The 17,995-nt window shown below is 40.9% G+C and overlaps 3 protein-coding genes across 3 annotated transcripts; 2 read left to right on the forward strand and 1 right to left on the reverse strand.

The window, feature by feature from the left end:
* Nucleotides 1-1,836: 1,836 nt before the first annotated feature.
* On the reverse strand, nt 1,837-11,135 carry cog7 (component of oligomeric golgi complex 7). Its single transcript, XM_074663915.1, has 17 exons — nt 10,647-11,135; nt 9,013-9,161; nt 8,808-8,924; nt 8,554-8,722; nt 8,389-8,471; nt 8,189-8,311; nt 7,862-8,060; nt 7,658-7,785; nt 5,749-5,903; nt 5,526-5,639; nt 5,376-5,441; nt 5,059-5,245; nt 4,844-4,984; nt 4,617-4,700; nt 4,407-4,521; nt 2,635-2,778; nt 1,837-2,532 (listed from the first exon to the last, which is right to left on the reverse strand). Exons 1-17 carry the CDS (start codon nt 10,810-10,812, stop codon nt 2,366-2,368), a joined length of 2,307 nt encoding a protein of 768 aa, XP_074520016.1. The 5' UTR covers nt 10,813-11,135; the 3' UTR covers nt 1,837-2,365.
* A 1,634-nt stretch (nt 11,136-12,769) lies between these two features.
* LOC141784797 (myeloid-associated differentiation marker-like protein 2) lies at nt 12,770-13,666 on the forward strand. The gene has a single exon (XM_074662668.1). The coding sequence runs from the start codon at nt 12,770-12,772 to the stop codon at nt 13,664-13,666; it is 897 nt and encodes a 298-aa protein (XP_074518769.1).
* A 2,484-nt stretch (nt 13,667-16,150) lies between these two features.
* On the forward strand, nt 16,151-16,993 carry LOC141785480 (myeloid-associated differentiation marker-like protein 2). The gene has a single exon (XM_074663811.1). The coding sequence runs from the start codon at nt 16,151-16,153 to the stop codon at nt 16,991-16,993; it is 843 nt and encodes a 280-aa protein (XP_074519912.1).
* Nucleotides 16,994-17,995: the final 1,002 nt, after the last annotated feature.

Here is a 17,995-nt window from a genome sequence, read left to right on the forward strand (position 1 = left end):
GTTCCCAATCAATGTAGGGCAGCAAATTGAGATTATTATCGTTAATAATTCATCTGCTGGGCCCTCTCTGATCTTCTGCTGGAAAAACAGTTAGATTATAACGCCATAGATATGTTTGAAGGTTTTCACTGTGTGTGTGAAATGAATGTAATATGTTTGGAAGTCCATTTTCTGCTATCCAGGATCGGATAATCTGTTTCAGTTTGATGCTGGTTGGATCACCCTGATTCAGATCACCAAATCTGGATTACCAGTGCTCTAAATAGGAAAAGATCACGATGTGGGCTACCAGCTCTGTGAAGAACAACAGGAAAGAGAGCCAAGACTTTAAGAGTTTCTGATTCTGAGACAAAACACAAAAATAACAGAAACATCCACTTCCATTACTAATCCTCAATTCTATGAGCCCTAATCTGAGCCACAGCACATAAAAAGAAAAACATGGTGGATATTTCCTAAACGTCTAAAATAAAATGCTAAATGTCCAATAGTAAACAAAATAATTAGTGTTCAGGGAAAACATAATACAAGTCAGACTTGTTCTGCACGACATCATCATGATCCAGATTAAAACTAGGATTGGATTACATAATCTAATCTGATTTCAAAATCCGTCTTTCCCTTTTAAGCAACCTATTTTCAACATTTGATCCAATCCAGAAACCAAAATCTGACCAGATTATCTTTGAACAACACACAACCTGATTGTTGCTCAGCATCAGAATGGAACTGGTTACAGATTTATATCAAAGCACCTGAATATTCCAGTCAGCACCGTTGGGGCCATTATTCACAAGTGGAAGAAGCACCACCTTACCATCAACAGGCCACGCACAGGAGCTCCTTGAAGATTTCTGACCAGGGAGTCAGAAAGATAGTCAGAAGAGGACTCAACCAGCCAAGGACCACCCTGAAAGTGCTCCAGAAAGACTTGGAGGCAGCAGGTACAATTGTTACAGAGAAAACAACAGGCAACGCACTCCACTGCCATGGCCTCTATGGACGCTCAGCCTGCAAGACGCCATTCCTGGTGGTATGGTGCATTTCCTTGCCAAAGTATACAGCCTTTCCATGGTGTGTTCTATACTTTTTTCCTGTGTTATCGTACTTAATTCCACATAATCATTATTTATGGACCTGAATGTTGTGATTTCTTTTCATGTGTGGATTATTTGAGTTAACACCAATGTCTGGTAGAAATTGTGTTTGGATTGCAGCTTTGGAAATAAATGTGATGAGAAAAAAGTTGACGCTTCTAATACTTATTTTCCCCACTGTAAGCCAATTATAATTGCCAGTATATCTAGAAAAGTCTTCTTTTGGATAGAAACGTCTTTTCGATAATTTCTTGTGCATTATTCTTTTTATCTTTTCGCTTGTTTTTCTATCTATCACTTACTACACACACAACAAAATTAAAAATCTACATCAGCTGATCCTAATTTGCTCTAGAGTCAATCAGTAACATTTGGCTGAGAAAGGCCACAAATCTGTCAGTAAAATGCTAACCTCAGCCTCCGTATTACAAAGACTGAAACAGTGAATTTCAGTTTTTTATTCATTGTTTCAGTTTGTCACCAAAAGACATTTTAAAATACGTTAAAAATAATCACCAGGGTGCCTCTTTCCTCAGGCAGGACTCTTACCTGTGTTCAGTCTTCCATTTCTGTTTGGACTCCCCTGACGGCTCAATGTGACAGACGCATCGATTTTCGTGACTTGAGGGTGAAAATGAATTCAATATCAGGGAACAAAAAAGGCTGTTAGAGGGCAACGATTTTTTCATCAGTGTGAGAATGTGAAAAATGGACAAAGCAGGAGAACAAAGGACTGTACGTTTTTGAACACATCTGTTTGATATTTATAAACCCTTTAATAAACTCAAAACGGACTCCATTTCTTCATGTTTTTGTCATTTTTATGTACAGATTCTTGAATCAGCAATAACCTCCTTTTAATTAATGTTAGTATGACAAATAAAAACAATCTGAAATGCTCTCAAACAACCCCTGGTGTATCTTTAGTTAACTCTTTAAATGCTCTAACGACTTAAAGCTGAAGAAATCAGAGATTTAAGGTTGAGAAACTTTGACCTTTAGGCCTGACTTGAAGGCATCATCACAGGTAAGACATCATTTAAAGCCACACTTAGTTCAACAGTAATCAGTGTAAAAAAAAAGTCTCCAACCCTGATTTAACCTCAGTCCCTTTAAAAGACCCAAAATGCTGAAGCCCCTGGAGCTGTTGACCCTTCACTTCTTCATTAACGACCCAGGAGCAGGGTCAGACCTGCCTGTAAGTCCAGGACGCCGCTCTGAGAGTCCATCCTTCCTCTTCTTCTTCTTCTTCTTCTTCTCTGTTGGAGTTAGTAGTCGATGTGTCGGAGGGCAGCGATGGTGGAGGCCAGACGGCGCGGCAGCAGCTTGGCCGTCTGTCTGTAGTCTTCTGGTTTGGCTCTGAGCAGGGTGACGATGTGCTGCAGGGTGCGGGACGGCTGCAGCCCCAGAGCGTCCATCACGTTACTCAGGTAGTCTGAGGAGGAAGGTTAGGAGTCATCAAATGATTCACAAGCATAGCTTCATCACCATCATTTATCATCCATCAGTGCGTTTAAATGTTATTTCTGTCAGGTACCGATGTCTGTGGCCAGCTGTTTGGTGGAATGTGGGCCGAGTTGGGGAATGAGCAGGATGGCGTCACAGTACGTCTGCATGGTCGCCCGAGCGATGGAGCCCAGCCAGTAGTCTGCCGTGTTGTCCAGCTCGGGAAGGTCGTCACCTGAGACAGAGGGAGGGTGGCGTTGAAAAGTGAGTCACTCTGGATCTTTCTGTAACACTGAACAACTCGTTTCAGAAGGATCGGCGAGCGTTAGTATTCAGGTTTCAGATCTTAGAGCTTCAGACGGCAAAGACTAAGGGGCCGTTTACACAACAACGGTTTTAAGGTGAAACAAGGTTGAAAACAGCCTCCAGAGTGGGATTTTTCTGAAACGCTGCAGCCACCGTTGCCATGTAAACAGTAAGCCGGCGTTTTCAGTGGAAATGCTGACGTCACACTCTGCTTCATGCGAGCGCATACAACAGGACAACAGTACCGTTGTTACAATCAACACGAACTACCGTGTTGTGCTTCTGCTGCTGAATCCGCTGAATCTGCTGACTGTCTTTAAACAAAATGTGCATCTGTTGCGCCACTTCTGCTCTTAGCATTCACTAATACACCAGATGATCGGCTCAACTCTACTTCAGAGGAGATCTACCAAAAGCTGCTTCTGGACAAGACGGTTTTCAGATGAAATGATGTCCAGTAAACAGGGCATAACGTTTCGTATGAAAACGCTAAAACTCAGTGAACACGGAAACCCAGAGGGACTGAAAACGCTGTAGTAAGCATGCCAGGCCTGTAGGTGGTGCTATAACTGTCTTGTCTAGAAGCAGCTTTTGGTAGATCTCCTCCAAGTAGAGTTGAGCCGATCATCTGGTGTATTAGTGAATGCTAAGAGCAGAAGTGGAGCAACAGATGCTCATTTTGTTGAAAGACAGTCACAGATTCAGCTGGTACTGTTGACCTGTTGTATGTGCTCGCGCAAAGCGGGGTGTGACGTCATCGTTTCCACTGAAAACGCTGGCTTACTGTTTACACGGCAACGGTGTCGGCAGCGTTTCAGAACAATCCCACTCTGGAGGCCGTTACAAACATACTTTTTACGGTACATTTGGCGTTTTTAAAGCAGCACAAACAACACAACAAACTGGTTTCATGATGTAAACATCAACAGTACATCTGACTTTCTTGTAGTGAATCCTTGTAGTTTTCTTTACCACACAGGAAGAGGTAAAGCCTTTACACACTGAGTCCGTTTTTTATGTCCGAAACTTACCCACGTCCATGATTGACATGTCATGTCAATCATGTTTGCACACTCACTCCGAAAACTTTTGCCCGTCATGATTTTTTGTGGAACAGGTTTGATTTTTTTCTGTTTATTTGTAGCTGCCCTGCTCATTTCCTGTGTAGTTTGACTCCTCAGAGATGCCGTAGGCTACTTGCAACATCAAATTTTCTAACATATTTTCTCCACAAATTTTGGGCGATGTTTAGGTGATGAATGACGACTTGCGTATGTGTCTGCATACCTCAAACATACCGTAAGCTGCTGCTCAAGATCATTTGCTTGATGATTCCGTTTTTCTCATGCCGCAAATTTTTTGCACTTAGTAAAAAAGAAACGCATCTGATTCAGTGTGCAAGGTGTCTGTGCATGACTTTTTTTAGGATTAAGGATCCAAAAAACGCATCCGAAGACAACAGACTCAGTGTGCAAAGACCTTTAGAGTAAAGGAGCAAGAAAAAAACAGAAAACTAATCTTATGTGTGGGGTTAGACTGTGGAAACTGTGCAGGAACCTTGCTCTGGAGGAAAAGGAAGCTTCCCAGCGTGCAGGGCCATCTCCAGAGCCGGATCCTCCTGAGTCACAAACGGCTCCAGGTGAAGAGGCAGAGACATCAGGTACTGTCCGATCTGAAACAGGGAGCATCAGAGATCTAATTTTTCTAAATTTTCCTGCACATTTTAATCATCACAGTCATGTCTTAGGACTTCCAACTCTCACGAACATTTGTGATGTATTCCTGCGGTGACAGGCTGAACGTAGGCAGGTCTTCTGTGTAGTTCTCTCCAAGACCGGGTTCCTCTTGTCTCTGAGCAGAAAAACAACACATGAATCAAAACTGAGAGATTAAAATAGACACAGCACGTCCAACGCTCCACGATCCAGAAGCTCTCTGCTGAGCACTCAGAGAGGATTTCAATCCAATCACTCTGAAACTCGAGACTTAATCACCTCCATCTTGGAGACGAGGACGAGCTGGTGCTTGATCTGCAGGAAGACGGAGTCGAAGGCCAGCTGGTTGGCCTGCTGGTTGAGTCTGGTCAGAGCCGCTCTGGGCTCGGCTAACAGGCTGGAGTTACCTGTGCCCTTCTCCTGTTGGAAAAAAGAAGAGATGTTTGAAAAAAGCTTTAAAACGAGAAACAAAAGCAGGACGCTCTGCCTCGTACCTTCAACGAGTAGAGCACCTCCATCAGGCTGTTGTACTCAGCCATGTTCCCCCTCTGCAGGTAGTTGTACTCCTGCCACGGGTTCCTGGTGGCGCTCTTCCTCTCAGACGAGCTGGCCTCCTGGATCCCCGTGAGGCTGCGTGGGCTGTACGAGTCCGACAAGTACTTTCCTGCTGTACCCAGAATCCTTCAGGAGACAATTCAGAGTACACAGTGAATCCTCTATAACCTGACGCTGTGTCTTGTTGACGCGTGTTTCAGAGCGATAAAGAGTTGAGGGCTGAAGGGAGTTTACGCAGCGCAAACATTCCTCTTACTTGTTTGAGAGCTGCTGCTCGAAAGCTCCACATTGTCTCAGTAACTCTCCACAGGTAGCGATGATCCTGCAGAGCACATCAAACTGATTCATCATCATACTCGCTGTTATTGTTCAATAAAGACGTCAAACATAAAGAAAAGTTATTAACCTGACACAGTTTTGGAAAGCAGTCCAGTCTTCTTGGAAAGCAGATGAACTCGTATCCTCCAGTTTACACTTCTTCCTGATCGACTGCAGAGTTGTGGAGAAATCTGAGACGTATCTAACAAGAGCAGAGTGGAAGTTTTAGCAACATGAAGCAGATAATAAATGATGCTGAAAGAAAAGAAGTTATTTCTGCTGATTGAAGAAGAAAAATGACTGATTCCTACTTGGTGAAGAGAGCTTTGAGAGCTTTGAGGAGACCACACACGGCCAGCCCGTCTGTCAGTCTGACGCAGCGATCCACGGCAGCGCTGGCCAGGCCGAACAACTTCCCTACGGAGTGACTCAACTCCTCCACGCAATCGATGACCTCCCCGTGCTCCTGCAGAGATCAAAACAAATAGAGTCAACGAGAAACAGGTTTTAATACATATGGGTATAGTTTAGTCCGACTTTAATGTTATACTCCCTTTCAGCAGACTGTCTGCTACAGTTTGGTGTTAGTTGCAGGTTTGTACGATAATTTGTTTCCTGACAGAGTTGAAAATTATGATGACCCAGTACATATTTCATGTTGTTCACAGACAAACGAACTCTCCCAAAAACATAACCTCCTCTGTGGAGGTAACAAATATGTAAGTGATCACTAAACTGGATTATTTTGGATGTAAATAAATAGAAATACATAAAAACATAGCACGTTATGTGACTCTGATGTACTGTTTTGTTGTATATTTTCAACTAAAGTTGGCCATCTAGTGTCTCAAAGCGGTTACTGCAATGTTCTGAGTTGTTTGGAACCTTGCCTGAGCCTGCTCGTACCTTTACTTTCATTTTTTATTCTGTAGCCAAAGAAATAGCAATTTATGCTATCTGCTAGCATTTCAATGCAATTTCCCATGTACGTTAGCATCAAGCTAGTGCTATTTTGTTTATATCGTTTCTGGTAAATAAAGAGATTTTTACTATGTTGAGTGTATTGAAAAGAAATCTGGTGTGAGAGAGGTGTGTAAATACTCGATAATGGAATCATTAAGCATTAAAGCTAATGATGTCGATGGATTGAAACATTTCTTATTGATTCCTAACAGGAACCAATTTTTGTTACCCAATTAACCTGATATATATATATATATATATATATATATATATATATATATACACCTGATTTAATTCTGCACTGCCAATTTTATCTTAAAATCTGTTTTTTTTTTTTGCATTTTTTTGCATTTTTATGCTGCTTTTGTTTTTCTTATATTTAAGTTTTTATTCAATGCAAAAATCAAAAAATGGAAAAATAAGGAAAAACAGTAAAACAAGTATGGCATGTTATTTTCAGACCACTGTTATACAACCTGGTAGAAATAAAAAAATAAAAAAAAACTTTTTGAAAGCAATGTAAAAAAATAAATAAATAAAATAAAGTGAATAAATGAAAAGCAAATTTTGTATCAAAAATGAGAAAGTCAGGGGTTGTAACATAATAAAAAATTGGAATGTACATTTACATTTACATGCATGTCTATGCCCCTTCCCACACAAAATGAAAGAATGAAAGAGTGCAAACAAGTCCAAACCAAATATGTTTCTGTGTAGATATATACCCTAAGTTTGGGGTTATTATCAAGTATACTGAAAACTGATGAATTAAAGTATAGTTTTGGTTGAAAAAAAGGAATAAAAAGTAAAAAATAATTAAAATAAAATAAAACAAAATAAAATAAAATAAAATAAAATAAAATAAAATAAAATAAAATGAATTAAATTAAATTAAATTACATTAAATAATAATATAAGTAAAATAACCACAACATAAAAAAACCTCATTGTACTTTGGCCCATTAATAAATTAGAGAGTTCATAACTGAAAATAAAACCTGGAGGGTTGGGTGTTTAAGCCCAGCTGATCTTAAAATCTGTTTTAAAAATCTGTTTCAAACTTTTTTTTTTAAATTCTTATTGTTTTATTGTATCGTTAATCTCCTTTTTAATTGAATTTTAATTGTTTTCTTTAATTTGTTCTGTCTGTTAAGCACTTTGAATTGCCATGCTGAAATGTGCTATATAAATAAACTTGCCTTGCCTTGCCTTAATAAAACATGTGTAAAACTTTTGTCAGCGTGTGTGAGATCTCACCAAAGGCACAGCACTGATCTGGATCAGCAGATGAGCCTCCTCCAGCTCTCCATACTGCAGCTGATACGGTTTGTAGGGGTCATACAGAGCGCAGACCAGCTCATTCACCTTCAGCAGGTTATTCTCACCTGTAGAGGCAGAACAAGACACATCAGGACCAGGACCTGTTTACAGTATCATCACATCTCTCGCTCAGAGACTGACCCAGGTGTGGCAGCATGGCAGCCTCCAGGCCGTGTCCGAACGTGGACACAGTGTGATGGAGCTCCAGCAGGGTGTCCAGACGCTGCTCCTGGTCCGCCCGCTCCACGGCTGCACTCAGGCACACGGGGATCGAAGGGACCATGGCGCCGAGAGTTTGGATCAGCAGCACTGTCACCACCTCGTGGGGATTCTTAAACACCTGGTAGTCATTGCAAAACAAACAACAAAGTTTAATATGGTTTTAAAAAGGAAGCAGCTTCAAGAGGAGAAGCTGGTGTCGTGTTGTTTGCACTGAGGGTGTGTGTGTGTTTGACGGGAGCGTCTCACCTGGCTGCTCCACTGCAGCTGCGAATGCCATGTTGAGAGCAGGGTGTCGTAGAATTCAGACAGCTGCTGGTTCACGCTGAGCTCGCTCTGGGACAGATCCTGCCACATGCTCACCAACTGACCCTGGAGAAACAGGAAATTAAGATTTATAAGGTCAATCTAACTCCTGTTCCAGTCCAGAAGAGGATCACAGCACTTACTTTGTGACATTTGTAGTAGTAGGCGAGGAGCTGCGGCATTCGATCGATCTCTGTGAAGACTTTAACAAACAGCTTGGCTTGGTCTGCAGAGGAAAATGAAACGTGTAAACAAAGCACAACATGTGGGTGCCAGGTTTGAGAAATAAAAGCATCACAGCTTCATACCTATAGACATGGAGTTAAAGGTTGCCACTATTTGTGGGCTGGCCAGTGCCTCCAGTCTGTTTTTCAGAGCCTCCAGGTGGACACACTTTTCAGAGTAGTCTGGTGTGTCCACCAGCATGGCGAGGCTGTTCTGCATGCTGGTCAGCTTGGCGGAAATGACAGCAAGGTCCTGGCGATAAAAAAACAAAATCACTTTAACAAGTCATCAAAAGCTGCACATGGAAACATTTCCTGTGGCGTATCGTCCTCGCTACCTGTGTTTTGAAGGTCTCCTCAATGTCTGCGCTCAGTGTGCTCCACTTGTCCGCTTCCTGCAGAGCTTCAGCCGCAAGCTGCATGCGGCCCTTCACCTTATCGATCTCCACCAGGACCTGAAGGAAAGGACGTAGTGTTTGAAAGCCTCACCGTTAAAGTATACACATGCTATGTATGTAGTGTTAATGATAAATTCATGCAAACCTGCATAGACTGCACCGTGTCTTGCTCGAATTTCTTGATGTCCTCTTTAACCAGAACCATCTGATCCTTGAGGAAGGACGCTTCCTGCTTTAGAGCTTCCACGTCTCGCAGCACTCTGGGCATGTTCTGAAGAGCCTGATTACTGGTCTCTGTACACATAAAAAACAGTCTTAATTTATTGTTTAAACAGTAATATTTTTCAACTTTTCTATATTTCTTTAAAGGGGACATATCGTGCTTGTTTCTCCTTTTCACTATGCCGGACTAGATAGTCATTTAGTTCCTTCATTGCCCCACAATAGCGTTCTCAATATCCTCATTTTAGGCCATTCTGAAGATCTCGTTGAAACTCTCCGTTTCCAGAATGACCTCCAGTAACCTCGCAACGTCACAGCCCTTTGTGCTCTGATTGGTCAGTTCTATCAGAGGGGCGGAGGGGGTAGAGCCAGGGGGCGGTTTTTGCAGCATGGCAGTATTTACAAAATCGCCATATTGAATGGAGCAGACCGAGCGAGTTTGCTGTTTGCCAAAACTTCACCGTAAGGCATTGATAGCACTAATAAAATGGCAGAGTGTAGGATACGTCCTTTTGTATTGGACCCCGAGTCAGACCCGGACCGTTCTGCAGCTCAGGAGGAAGAAAATCCACCTGGGCACAGATCATCTCAGGACGCTTCAGTGTGGTGAGTCAAAGCGGTACTGTAACATGTATAGTTCATACGTGGAAATATAGGCAGACTTCACCAATAAACTATTTCTATAACAGGGCTCCATCCTGCTCCTTCACTTTTCTCTGTCTGTTTTATCCATCATGCTGAAAGTGTAGTCTAAAGATCGCCTCTACCATCAGTTCGTCATTATGTTATTACCACAGCATTATTGTGGTCCAGGTTCATAGTGCATGTCAGAACAAGCATGCAAATATCACAGTCTCACAAGTATTACCACGTCTGCTATAACTACAGTGTTTTAACTGCTAATTCAACATGTAAAGCCGAGCTGCTCAGCAGAGCAGAGTCCCTGCATCCAGCTGTATTTATACTCGGCTCTTGGTGGGTGTATTCCTTGGTGGCGGCTGTGTGACTAACTGACATCACAGAGGAGGAGCTGCTTTGTCAGATTACTCCAATGAAAAGAAAGGATCCTCGTGTCGTCACGACAGTGGAAATCTCGCGGCCAAATGGCAATGACCTATTTTCAGAGGCATCAAATCTCGTTCTAGGATATCAGAAAAAATACAATATCTCATTTCTTGTTTTCAAATTTATTACATTATATGTAAGTATTAAATCAGGGATCAGCATGATATGTCCCCTTTAATGTGAATATTGTCTTCCAATGGTTTAACCATCCAATTCTAATTTTGATAACATTTAACTCAGCAACACAAGAAGTTGTTGTTGAATTGTCAAAAAGTGCTGTCAAAATATTTCTATCAGTTAAAGGTTAAAGGGTTTGGTAGCTCTTCCTGTATCAAACACACAGTAGCCAAGAGGTGGGGGTTGAAGCAGATTTGATGAATGAGGCTTTAAAATAAGTTGTTCGGTTTGTATCCCGAGCTAAAGTAACATCTAGAGAAAATACAGACATTAAAGCAGTTTAAAGAAGAACTGTCAGTGAATTTAAATACCCACCTTCAATAGCATTGTTGACTTCCTGGATGAAGAGCTGGAGCTTCATCACCAGAGTCGCTGCGTGTGTATCCGCCTTCCCCGGCGCGTCCTTCTGCACCACCTTAAAGGCTCCATTCACCCAGTCCTTCACGTCAAACTCATCATCCAGAAACTTAGAGAAATCCATCTGGAGCCAAACTCTGGTTTTTCACTCAGTCAAACTTCTCCTCTGCAGAGCAATCCGTGTCATCGAGCCATGCTAACGCCGGCTAGTTTTTCCCAAACAGCGGCTTCGATACGAAAATAAAATAAATGGCCCAAGAAAACGAAATGATCATTACCACCAAATATAGCTCCAAAAGGGCGACGGCTTCCTCCAGAGTTAATTTTTAATGTTTACGGCTCTGCAGGAGAAAGATAGACATTTTTTTCTGAAGTGATGCTAGCAGAAGCACAGGTGACAACAACTTCCGCTTTGTAGTCTCTATTTACCTTCCCTGGGAACAAGCGACAGCAGCACAAACGGTCCGCCTGGAGGACGAACTCTCGATTGGAAGAATATGTCGCTAAATAAAATTGATAAATAAAACAACTTGATATTTTTTTCATCAACAACATTGACCAAATTATTTATTCTTATTTTTATTTTATTTTATTTTTTTATTTAAGTTAATGTATGTGTATATGTACAATTGTGTTGTGTGTGTATTGGTGCATCCGTATATGTAAATACATGTACATATGTGTGCAGATTTATGTGTATATGTGATGTGGATATACCAAATTATCATACCCTGAATGTGTGAGCAGATGCATTTATTTATATCTCTTAATTATTTTGTATTTGTATGCAACAAAGAAAACAAAAAAAAAAAAAAAAAAAAAAAAAAAAAAGAGAGAGAGAAGTTAAAAAAAATGACCAAAAATAAATAGATAAATAATTAAATGATAAATTAAAAAGGGTGGATGAAAGATGTGGTCAGTTGGTGAGAATGCTAAGTGTCAATTGGTGCAAAAAAAAATAAAAAGAAATAGAAATAAAAATCTGATACTGTGCAAAATAAGTTGCCTGAATATGACTTAATCAGTCCACTTTTCTGTAAAAATAAAATCAAAATTATTTTAAACCAGTTATCAAGCTTAAAAGAAATATTTTGATTAAACTTTAGGATGATATTTCATTACAAATAACTTATTTAATCGGTTCACTCATTAAACTCTTAGGAAGGTGAATTATTTTTTGCTTGTCATGTTTTTTGGTCACTCTATTTGACCATTATATAGGACTCAGCCTTTGATTGGTTAAAAAAATGTATAAATGCCATAAAATGCCATATACAGAAATGCAAACTATACTTTTAGACTAACATCTGATGTGTTGTTTTAACAAGTTAAACATATTTCTGATACCAACTCTTATTTGTCACTTTCCTTGCATTAAACGTGAAGCACAAATATTAAAGCAGTGTCAAGATGCTATCTGTAATTGGTAATAACATGATCATGAAATATAAAGAAATATAAGAAGTATAGAAAAGTAGAAAAGTATTACTATTTACATATTTATATACTTTTATAGGAGCGAAATATAAACAAAGATTGGTTATTTTTACATTTCACAAATTATCATATTTGCTTAATGCTTGAAAAGTTTTAAAGGAATCATATCAACCTAAATCTGATTTTAAGGTAAGGAGACTTAGCAAAATGTACAGTGCAAAAATTTCCATGCACTTTTCGAAAGTGCTATGATAGACAAAGTCACACAGTTGGTTGGGAAGCCACAGCCCATTCTGGCCAGTCTGCACTTTCCTATCAAAACCAACAGGAAACATCGTTTTAGTTATTCAGTTTGAGGAATCTAATCCAGTGGATGCAACACAGCTGTCAGAAAGAGAGTCACTGTCTTTACACAGTTATTCAGAGCAAGTTCAGCATCGTCGTCACTCCACATCAGCTGCTGCACACTTTATCACTTCACACTGAGTGTGCGCTGATATTATGCAAACCAGGGAGATCGGAGTGTAAGTGAACATGAGCAACTCCAAAGCCACATCAAACGCTCCTCGAGCTGAGTCCAGCAGCTGTCTGAAGGAAAACACTAAACTCTTTTGGTCTTCTCGCTCCTCAGATCACCAGAAGAGATGGGGGTCATCGATCAGGTGAAGGACACTTTGTCCAAGGCGGTGTTCACTCCCTCCACTCTGCTGTCCGGCAGAGGTGGGCTGCACATGTGTCAGATCATCCTGTGTCTGGTCACCTTCGTCATGGGTTTCTTCCGAGGCGGGAGCAGCCACACCTACTGGAACTACGCCATGTTCACCTGGGCCTTCTGCCCCATCATGACCCTCATCATCACCATCATCGAGATGTTCAAGCTGGACATCATCCTCAATATGTTCTGCATGGACTGGGCTGACTTCACCACGGGGATGGCCATGTCTTCCTCTCTCATGACCATCTCTGTCGCCATTTTCTACGCCAACTTCTACGCCAGCCTCAAAAACCTGTTCGGCCTGATCGTGAGCGTGCTGGCCATCTTGTGTGGCATTTTGTACGCTCTGGAAGTCGTGAAAGACAAGTTTTTGGACAAGAAGCAGGGGAGCTACCTGGCTGCCCTGCCTGGATTTTGGAAAGTTCTGGAGGCCTTTGTGAGCTGCATGATTTTCATTTCGCTGTCAGGTTACAGAGACCACACTGTTCTGATTCTCTGCGTCGTAGCGTACGCCATTCCCTTCCCGATCTTGCCTCTAATCATCACCACCAACATCCTGAAGAAGCTGAAGAACTGTTTGCCCTTCAACCTGGACAAATTTGTCTTCATATTTCTGGTGATTTCTGTCATTCTCTACATATTTGCAGCCATCATGTATCCGATTTTCATGTTCAAGAACAACCCTCGTCCGAGTGACTGCCCGCCCAGCTTCTGTCTCTGGGCCATTCAGTTCATGGTGGCTTTTTTCACCTACGTGAATCTCATTCTGTTCGTTCTGGATCTCATTTTCACGCTGCTTGGCATCTGTGGATTCAAACGCACGTAAATGTGGTTGTAATTTTTAACCGTACCATTAAATAACAGCTTGTACTTCAGGTCATTTTTCAGCCGCTGTCAAAAAACACTTTTTGTTCTGCACATGAAAACTGTGTATGTGATGTTAAGTTTTTCTGGATCATTAAATGTTTTTACGTTTGATAATGTGTTTGAATTTTGATTTGATATTGTTTACTTCCCTATTTCTCAAGTCACATGACCACATTGCTCCCTCTGCTGGAAGAAAAACAGCACTGCAGCTGTTCATGCACAGTAAAAATCAAAACTTAAAATTGTTGGCCTGGAAATATTTTTTGGTTGAGGAAACACACAAAAAAATGCCGTACAACAATCAGCTGTCATTTCAACCAGGTGTATTCATTTTTTAAGGTTTGACCACAGCCCATCTGGAATGACTGGGGAGATGGATTTTTTGACCTATACTGCAGCCAGCCACCAGGGGGAGCAGTTTTTGTGGCGACCTCGCTTCAAGCACAGCAAGATGATGTCCTTTTTTTTTTTTTTACAATTTATGGCTGGCAAAACTTCAAAATATAGGTTTAGGGCTCGAGCTAAACTCTTCAAATAATCCTCAGCAAAAAAAACGGGGTCTCCAACTCAAATTTACAGGGGTCCTCATCCACACGTTAGCCCCTGTTCTCATGTCCTGTTGATTGTGAGTTGATTAGTTTGTTGTGAATTAGTGGGAGGCTGTGGCTCAGTGGGAGAGTCATCGTCTCCAAAATTGGAAGGTAAAGGGTTCAATTCCAGCTCCTGAAGTCACATGACCCAAAATTGCTCCTGCAGCTTGTGGACGGGTATGGTCCCCTTACCATGACAGGTGTGAGGGTGAAGAAATACATTTTCTGAACAAAAAATCACAATAAGGCACAACTTTGGATTTCTTATATTATGAAGAACTCCAAACTTTGAATAATAAGTTATATCAACAAAAAAGTATAAGTTGGTTCCAATGTGAAACTTTTAGTCAAAACTTAAAAATCCATTCAGACAGTTCTCTTGAAATTTTGAGTTTTGTTTTTACAGTGTAATGTGATTCATATGATATTTCTGTTGTTCTTTTACTTTTTTATTGTCTTTAAATGTTTTTCTTTACTGTCAGATTTTTTTTATTTTGGATTTTGTACAGCGGTTTGGCCAACATTGTTGTATTTCAAAGTTAAAGTGTTTTATAAATAAAGTTAAAGTTGATAAATGATGACAAAAATATGAAAAAAAAAATGTAGATAGATAATAAATAAATAAATATTTAATAAATAAGTAAATAAATATTAAATAAATGAATAAATATTTAATAAATAAATAGATTAATAAATAGATATATAAATAACTAAATACATAAATATTTAATACATGAATCAATAGATATTTAATAAATAAATAAATAAATATCAAACAAATTAATAAATATTTAATAAATAAGGAAATAGATAAATAAATAAGTGGAAAGGGTCATATTAGAGTCAAATTTCATTGAGCTGAAATAAATGAATTGTTATCCAAGCAGTCTTTGATATTTGTATTTTGTGTTGGTGGAACTAAAGATTAATACATCCTTTTAAAGATGCTGTGAGGAGGATCTGTTTTAATGTCACTGCAGCGCCACCTTTTGGCCTGGAGTCTCACACTCACTAAAAAGATAAAGATGTGACTTTTAACAAGGTGGGTCAATTAGTTTTGGAATAAATCCTCTTTGACCAAGTCAACTTTTTGCCAGACACAATGCCACAAGGTAAGGTATTTATCAGTACAGTTACGTAGTGTTGTTGACTGAAATGAGACAATAAGCTAACGCTGTAAGTTTGTACCGTGTGTCAGTCACTGGCTACATGTAGTGCTATCGGCAGCCTGGTGCTACAACTTACCACTGCAGAATAACTGCTGACTGTGGGTTGGTATGAGCATTAGCACAAACAGATTAGCCCTTTTAGCCTTTAGCTCGTGTTCTATCTCTCTCCTGATTATCTTTCTTCTTCTTTTATTTCTTTTTTCTGTCTGACAGTTAGGCTCCAGTGTCCACCATCACTACAAAATTAATCACAGAAATCATAAAGAAATTGAAACTTCATCAGCCAGTATGGTGTTGTTGTTATGATCAGGCATTTATCTAGAAGGGAGACTTTTTTAAGATCACTTAAAAACTCCTCACAGAGACTTTAAAATCAGATTTTTTTTTTTTTTTTTTTGTGGTTTCAAAATAAAGCAGGAACAATACGAAGGTGAGAAATTCAAACCTGTCTCTCTTCATCTCAGACGTCCAGTGATCTGTCTCAGAAGAAATTCTTGATTGAGGTGATTTGAATACGTGCTGTGTAAACATTGCCTGTCATAAAGGAGAAGGTTTTATAAATTTATGATGAAGGGTCAACGGCTGCTTCGCACAGAGCTCTGAGAGAGAGAACAGGTTGAACGCTGAGACGTTAACCTCTGGATTTTGTGGTGTGACAGGTTTGGGATTTCTGTTTTGGACCTCATGTGTGGCCCATTCAAAAGCTGCCAGGGCATCCTGCGCCTCCTGGAGATGCTCTTCAGCCTCCTGTCTCTCATCATCTGCCTCTCCAGGGGCAGCATGGTGAGTCCGTGGGGCGTGTGGTGTGAGTTTGTCTGGTTTTTCTGCTTCATCGTGCCCCTGGTCCTGACCGTGGTGGAGGCCATGATGTGGCACGTGCTGCTGGCCGCCTTCCTCCCAAACTGGGCCGACCTGACCTGCGGGCTGACCTCCCTGTGCGCCGTGATGATGGTCTCAGCCACAGTGAGCTTTGCGGCCGTCTTCGTGTGCCTCACCTGCATCACCAGCATCCTGTGCTTCATCTCCTCCTTGGTTGCAGCCGTGGTCTTCTTGGTGGATGCTGTGATGCAGAAGATGAAGTTTCCAGCCGGGTATCTTTCCAACCTGAGAGGAGGACTGAGAACCACTGAGGCTTTTGTGGCGTGTATCATCCTCACCGCTGCTGCTGATCACTTTGTTAACGCTGAATGGTTTTACCGTCCTTTAGGGATGATCTGCAGCATGATTGTGTTTGCAGTTTGCCTCCTGGTCACCGTGGTCATCATCGTCCTGAACCTCCTCAAGCTGCTGCAGGGTCTCCTGGCGTTCAGGCTCAGCCTGATGGAGCTGGTGTTTAACGTTGTTGCTGTGTTGTTGTATGTGCTCGCTGTCATTCTGTGGGCCAGCTTTGGGTACAGGCGCTCCGGGTACAACCCGTACACCTGCCACAAATGTTCCTTTACTGACGTAAACACAGTTACTGTTGGTGCTGTTGTAAACCTTGTTTTTTACTTAGTGGATCTGGTTTTTAGCATAAAATCTCGCTAGCATGTGACTGAAATGTTCACGACTGGATTGTGTTTAATGTTCAGAAGCGAAATTTCCACGAGAAAAAAATTTAAAATAACTTTTTAAAGGTTGATCAGATAAAAAAGGTAATAAATTTGTGACCATTAAGCTGATTTTTTGTGCATTTGTTGGTTTGTTTGGTCGGCTACGTGTGTAGTATATCCTCTCTGTGTTTAACAATGCTTTGCAGACATTTGAATATTTGTATGAAGTTTTACAGCCTCTGTTTGAGCTCGACGATGGTTCAGAGACAGTAAATTCAAATGTCACAGTCTGGCAGTTACACACCACAGAGCTGAGATAGTGAAGGCAAATGTCAAACACTCACAGCTGCTACTAGAATAAAACCATTTAACATTAGTATGTAAACACCATGGTTTATTGTTTTCAAAGGGGAGACCGGAGACAGGCGTCACATTTTTGACACTTCTCTAACTTTGAGATCATTTAACCCAGTGTCTCCAAATTGAAAGATGTAAATTCTTTATTAAGTCTTTTAGTGAAATTTGTGAGTCTTTGACTTTCCTCCCAGCCCACAAAATGTGATATAGGAGAATGCTGAACTTGAAGAGCCATCACTCCTCTGTTTTTGGCTGTAAACAGCCACATAGTTCCATGCACAAGCTTCCCATCTCAGAAGAAGACAGACTGAGTGTCTAGAGTTCATTTGTCAGGAAATGTTCCAGCTACACTCAGTAAAACTGTGCATGTGTGTGCTAGTCACTTCACGGCCGACTGCTTTTCCAACTTTGGACAGTCCAACAGAGGGCTAGCCAATAGACTGGTCCTGAATCCAGGCGCATTACCAACCATCCTCCAACAAACCTGGGACCCTGGAAATGTGAGTATGTTAAATGCTGTGTGCTGTGGAGCAGATGGAAGAGCTTTTCCTCAGTGTCCCCCCTGTCTCTGTGTTAGCTTCAGGATGCTAACTTTATCTGCGGTTAGCCTGTTGTTTTAGCCTGTAATGTTACGATAAAC

The sequence above is a fragment of the Halichoeres trimaculatus genome, unplaced genomic scaffold (genome assembly GCF_033239565.1).
Source record: "Halichoeres trimaculatus isolate MK-OKI-2021-1 unplaced genomic scaffold, fHalTri1.1 fHalTri1_scaffold_23, whole genome shotgun sequence".
Classification (NCBI taxonomy): Eukaryota; Metazoa; Chordata; class Actinopteri; order Labriformes; family Labridae; genus Halichoeres; species Halichoeres trimaculatus.